Source organism: Mus pahari, chromosome 10 (assembly GCF_900095145.1).
Source record: "Mus pahari chromosome 10, PAHARI_EIJ_v1.1, whole genome shotgun sequence".
NCBI lineage: Eukaryota > Metazoa > Chordata > Mammalia > Rodentia > Muridae > Mus > Mus pahari.
The window spans coordinates 43,502,428-43,508,745 of record NC_034599.1 but is presented as its reverse complement, the minus strand read 5'-3'; the positions used below and the strand labels follow the sequence as shown (position 1 = coordinate 43,508,745).

Below are 6,318 nucleotides of genomic sequence, written 5' to 3'. Positions count from 1 at the left end.
AGAGAGAGAGAGAGAGAGAGAGAGAGAGAGAGAGAGAGAGAGAGAGAGCTCAAAGCACATTCATTCCTGATAACTCACTTTCTCCTTCAAGGCCATAGCTACTCCATGTCTATGGAGCCATTTGTATTCAAAACACTGCAACTAGTAATCTGCACTGTTTTGCTGGTTGGACACATGAGTTCTTGAGAAATGAGTTTCTAAGACTCACAGATTGACACACCGGCTGGAGTTACAACTTTCAAATGTATAAAAGTGTTTGGAGAAAGAGATTTTTAAGATGTAAAATCTCTCTCATTCTTGATTTAACAATTTAATCCTAAGTAAATACTATCAACATATTTACTGGGCCAACCTCCTAGAAAGAACTGTCCAAGCAAGTAAACTCAATGGCCTTGTTTTATAGTCAATAAGAAACTTACATTTCCTTTTCTCAGGGCTCTATGTGTCCCCCACCAGGCAACTTTAACAAGATTTTAAAGGTCTTTGCTGTTCATAGTCCGATTTCATGGCCTGTTGTTGGCAGCACGGCCGTCTCTTCTTTCTAGCTGCTTCTGGAGAGCCCAGGACTTATAAAGAATAGCTCATGCGTTTGTGCTCTAGGCAATTTCTGTTAAGTCTTGAAGGATGTGCTCCAGGGAGCAGGAAAAGGGAGGGGATGAGCGTCCTTGACAGAGCAGGCTGCAAAGACCAAAGGCTGCAAAGACCAAGCTAGGCTTGGCGAAGGTGGCACCAGCATGAGTATTCTCTGAGGCAGCATGTGAAGCTGGCAGCATGTGAAGCTGGCGCTGGCTCCTAGGATAGAGTCACTCTCCTTTGCTCTTATCCTAGGCATTTCCAGACTGAGGCGCCAGCCTCTGACACAGATGAAGACACAGTCCACACTGGTCACCAGCTCTGGTGAGACATACCTGAGTTGAAATACTTGTTCTGCCATAGAATGCCCCCACCAAATCCGTGGATGTGCTTCGTGTCCTACAGCCGACTGTGGGATGGTATCATCCACACCATTACAAGGAGGGTACAGTAAGACACGCTGAGGTAGTAAGAGGAAGAGGTCACACTGACATAACTGATCACACTGTCTAACTTACCATTAGCTCTTTGGGCTAGTATCTTACTGTGTCTTGTTTATAAAATAAACTTTAATATGGGTATGAACGCATTCATATGAAAACAAATAGTAGATGTTCTCTAACGAATGGTGGATCTAAGTCTTAATAAACCCACTGTAAACTGATAATACCAGGAGTCATACATATATTGATTACAGCTAACTTACCAAGTGAGCAACCTTAGCAGCACAGAGCACTGCAGAGCATCGACTGTTTCTCTTTTTTCCTCCTGAAAAAGGGCTTATGTTTCTGTATGTGCATGCTTATGAGTGATGTATGTGTGTCTGTGGGTATGAAACTCCAGAGACATGACATTCTCCTGGGTCTGGAGTTACAGGACTGACATTGTGAAATGCCTGAGGTAGGTGCTGGGATTCAAACTCTGGTCCTCTGTAAGAGCAGTACACGCTTTTAACTCCTATGCACTACTCCATCCCCTTTCCCCTGTCTTGTTTGGTGGCTTGGTTGTTTGTTTTTGAGATGAGGTCTCCATGTGTAGCCCTGGCTGGCCTGAAACTTACATTATAGAGGAGGCTGGCCTTGAACACACAGAGATCAACCTTCCTGTGCTTCCCAAGTACTGGGTCTCTCTCTTTTTTTTTTAAATCAATTTTATTTATTATTATTACTCTGTATATGTGTGCAGGTGCATCTGTGCCAGGGCATGTGTATGGTGGTCAGAGACAATTTTCTGGAGTCTGTTTACTGCCTTGTGCTGTAGGCTTCACCGATCAAACTCAGATCACCAGGGTTGTTCAGCAAATGGTTTTACCCAGAGCTATCTTACTGGTCCAGCTTCCCTTGTGGTTTCAGTAATGACTGTGAGCATGCAGTCTCACAAGAGAGTATTGTACTGCATGTGACCCAGGAAATAATCAAAATTCAAAGTGTGCTCTACTCTGGCTGCGTATTAATTACCATCATCATAAAAAAAAAATATCTAAAACTAGTAGGATGAGTCACGAATCAGGAGCTGCCTGCATATAAGGGTGTAGGTACTTTCCATAGTCTCACTAGGTATCTGGGACACCCCCCACCCCGCTCAATAGGAATCGCAATACTCTGTGGCATGTTGCAACTCTTCCAGGTTTCACAAATTGGATTAGAGCTGGGTATGATAGTAAATGCTTGTAACCCTAACACTCGGGAGGCTGAGAAGGGGGTGATTTCCATGAGTTCAAGACTGACATGGGCTTCAGAGTGAGACCTTGTCTTGATCTTCCCCCCACCCAAACCACTTACTCTCACCCCCTACCCTTTGAAATAACAATAATTTGACGAACCACTGAGTGTTACTATGTAGCCTTTTAGATAGCAAAGGCATGTGCTTCCATGCCTGTGAGGAAAATAGTTTGAACATTCTTTTTCCATGTAATTTTGTAATATTTTAATCCACACTCCTGAGAGCACTGTGTGGAAGAGTGGAATCCTCAGGCCACAGAAGAGTTCTGTGTACCAAATCAACAGAACATTCAAGACCTCATCTTGGCATCCACCATAATATCGTTCTGCTAACTTTAATAAGTATATGATTCCCATCTACAAGTCAATCCCTGTCCCCAAATTTACAGCCAGAATAAGTCTTTCTCATTTAAATCTTGTTCTCAGACCAAAGCAGAGTAGACGGCAAGGACAGCCTTAGCTGTAGACTATTTTTCAGAATGAGTTAGCTTCAAGAACTCATGCTTTATTTTCCTTTAATTGTTTTTAAGTATATGAGTTTTTGCCTACATGTACACATGCATACCATGTGTGTACCTGCTGCCCACAGAGGACAGTGGAGAGTGTTGGTTCCTCTGGAACTGGAGTTACAAATAGTAGTAAGCGCTATATGTGTGTGTGAGAAACTGAGCCAGGGTCCTCTGTTAGAATAGCTTTTCACCTAGGAGAGTTCTCTCCCGCCCCTACATGAATGTCCTTTACAGCTTAATCTTCTGAAAAAAAAATCTATTCTATTTTCCCTTCCCAGGGAGATCCATGCGTTCCCTCCTTGTTTCTTAACCTCTGTGGGTCTGTGGATTATAGCATGACTATCCTTTACCTAACAGGCAATATCCACTTACAGTGAATGCATATCATGTCTGTCTTTCTGAGTCTGGACTACCTTACTCAGGATGATATTTTTTTCTAGTTCCATCCATTTGCCCGAAAATTTCCTAATGTCATTTTTTTTTAACAGCTGAGTAGTATTCCATTGTGCAAACGCACCACCTTTTCTTTATCCGTTCTCTGTTGAGGGACATCTGGGTTGTTTCTAGTTTCTGGCTATTATGAATAAAGCTTCTATGAACATAGTGGAGCATGTGTCCTTGTGGTAGGATAGAGCATCCTTCGGGTCTATATACCCAGGAGTGCTATAGCTCGGTCTTGAGATAGATACCCAGTGTTCTGAGAAACTGCCATATTGATTCCCATAGTTGCCACACAAGTTTGCATTCCCACCAACAGTGGAGGGGTGTTCCCCTTGCTCCACATCTTCGCCAGCATAATCTGTCACTTGTGTTTTTGATCATAGCTATTCTGACAGGTGTAAGATGGAATCTCAAAGTTGGTTTGATTCACATTTCCCTGATGGCAAAGGATGATGAACATTTCTTTAAATGTTTTTTTTTGTTTGTTTTTTTTTGTTTTTTGTTTTTTTAGATATTTGAGATTCCTGAGGGCTGGTGGGGATGGGAACAGGAGGGATCAGGTAGGAGGGGAGAGGAAGGGAGGGAGAGGGTACTAGGAGAGACAACTGTGATTGGGGGGGTATTTGAATAATGATATAGAAAACTAATAAACTGTAAATTTCCTAGAGTCTACAAGAGTGACCCTAACAAAGTCTCCTTGTAATGGGGGACACAAAACCCAAACTGTCCATCTTCTATAACTAGGCTCCCAGCCGTAGGGATGGCATTACCCAGTCACGAAACCTTCGACCTGCATTCTGTCCTGACTGCAAGATGTGCTGGGGTAATGGTGGCACAGAATTTGTGGGGGAGACCAACAAATGGCTGGTCCAGCTTGAGGCCCATACCATGACACGGCCTGGATGTCCAGGAACCAGAGGCCAGATAGTCCAGAGACCCACAAAGAATCAAACACGACTGGCAAAACAAAGTAAACGAAATGACTCCTGATAGTATTCTGTTATACTCGTAGACTTACCAATTGGATTTAACCCAAATGTCATCCCAGAGGCTTCATCCAGCAACAGGTGGGAGCAGATGCAGAGACCACAGTCAAACACTAGGTGGAGCCAGAGAACCCTGCAGAACAGGAAAAGGCAGGGTTGTAGCGAGCCAAAGACACCATGAGACCAAGGCCCCACACAGTCCACTTAGCAGAACTTAATAGGGGCTCACAGAGACTGAAAGGACAGTCGCAGAGCCTGTCTGAGTCTGAGCCAGGGTCCTCTGCATATACGTTATGGTAGTGTAGCTTGGTCTTCTTGTGGGAATTTTCTTCTTTTCTTTTCTTTTTCTTTTTGGTTTTTCGAGACAGGGTTTCTCTGTATAGCCCTGGCTGTCCTGGAACTCACTTTGTAGACCAGGCTGATCTCGAACTCAGAAATCTGCCTGCCTCCCGAGTGCTGGGATTAAAGGTGTGGGCCACCACGCCCAGCTTTCTTGTGAGAATTTTAAATAGTGAGGGCGAGGGCTGTCTCTGGAATCCTGTTCCTGGGATCCTTTCCCTCCTACTGGATTGCCTCATTCAGCCTTGATATGAAGATCTGTGCCTCGTCTTATTGTAACTTTTTATGCCGCGTTCAGTTGATGTTCCTGAAAGACCTGACCCCCGCCCTGCCTCCCTCTATGAGTGGATCTTGGGGGAGAGAGAGGTGAGTGAGGACCTGAGTGGAGGGAGGGGAAACCGCTGTCAGGATGTAGTGTATGAGAAAAAATTTTAAATTAATTAAAAATAAAAGCTTTATCTTCTTCCTAGGGAACCTGTCTTTCTAACACATTTTGTTTAATTTGAAATGAGCCCCGAAGGGCTACGGATAGCTGTCCCAAGCTGTCCCAAGTAGTAATGTGAACCCATCTAGATAAGCTGGTAGTTTTGTCTGACCTCTCAGAAACCAAGGTAACAGGTCGACTATGTAACTGGAAAGCCCCAACAGTAAAGACAGCTGGAACACAGCTGACTCGGGGCTGAAGGGAGCAGGAAGCCTACACAGTGGCTGCCCAGCAGGTAAGGAACATCAGGCTACGTTTTCCTGCATATATTCTCCATGGCTTATGTTCAATAACATAGGTTGCAGGTCAGGTGATCTGAGCCGAGAGATAAATACTCTCAGAGTTCTCAACATGGCCCCCCAGGACGCATCTACAAACCAGAAGATTGTTACACAGATATAAGTTGCTCGATGTCTTCCACATCATGCATCCTTATTGGCAGACGTCTCACTGGAACTTAAATTTTAAAGGAATCCTTAAAATCTAAGTGAGGCTCATTGAAAGTATGGGAGCTTTAGAGACTTACTTTGCTCATAAAGATACTCTACCTCCCTACAACCTCTTTGTGTGTCACCCTCTCTGAGTTCACAGCAGAGCCTGTGACTGCACTGGACTCCAGACAGCCTCCTGCTATGATCAGGCCCCTGGAAGGGAAGGGGCCAGACCCTTCCAGGACCTTTTGCCTATGCAAGGGGTTGGAGCAAACACTGTGATTCCCAAGCACTTATGAATACCCTCCATGACTGGGGAAAGAGAGCAGGAGAAGAGCTGTTTCCTTTGAAGTGAGCCTCAGGATATGAGAGAATTTTAAAAATTAATTAATAAATTAAAAATAAAAGCTTTATCTTCTTCCCAGGGATCCTATCTTCCTAACACATTTTGTTTTGTTTGAAATGAGCCCCAAAGGACTATGGCAAGCTGTCAGGACTGACAGGAAACCAGGCTGGGGAGAGGCAGGAAACTGGCTTGCCTAACGTTGAAGTTTGGGGGAAGTGATATTAAAGTTTCCCCCGAAAGATCTTTCTACTTGCAAATGTCCATAAGAAAGCAGATGCAAAGCATGTGCTTGGTGACATACTGACAGGATATGTAAACGGAGGACATGACCATTCCAAGGTATGGCTCAGGGGAAGGTTTATTATTATTATTTTTTTAATTGTCGATAAGAGCGAGTGTACTGCCAGGGGCCTCTGTGAGAGTCCAGAGCAGGGAAAGAAAGTAGTAGACTGACCATGGCTTTGAGGGAGAGGGAGAGGGAGAGGGAG

The 6,318-nt window shown here is 44.2% G+C and overlaps 2 protein-coding genes across 3 annotated transcripts in view; one reads left to right on the top strand and one right to left on the bottom strand.

The window, feature by feature from the left end:
* The window catches only part of LOC110328297 (NXPE family member 4-like), a 232,089-nt gene that overhangs the window by 31,447 nt on the left and 194,324 nt on the right, over positions 1-6,318 (bottom strand). Inside the window, 1 exon segment of the mRNA XM_029543428.1 lies at positions 4,263-4,363. The gene's annotated coding sequence lies outside the window, so the exon portion shown is untranslated.
* LOC110328337 (NXPE family member 2) overlaps positions 4,714-6,318 on the top strand; it is a 36,097-nt gene continuing 34,492 nt past the window's right edge. Inside the window, exon 1 of one of the 2 annotated variants that reach the window (XM_021207786.2) lies at positions 4,714-4,935. In XM_021207786.2, coding sequence (XP_021063445.2) covers positions 4,820-4,935 — 116 coding nt within the window. In that variant the 5' untranslated portion in view covers positions 4,714-4,819. Of the gene's footprint in view, positions 4,936-6,077; positions 6,170-6,318 lie in introns of those variants that run through there. The other variant, XM_029543427.1, reaches the window with a different exon arrangement.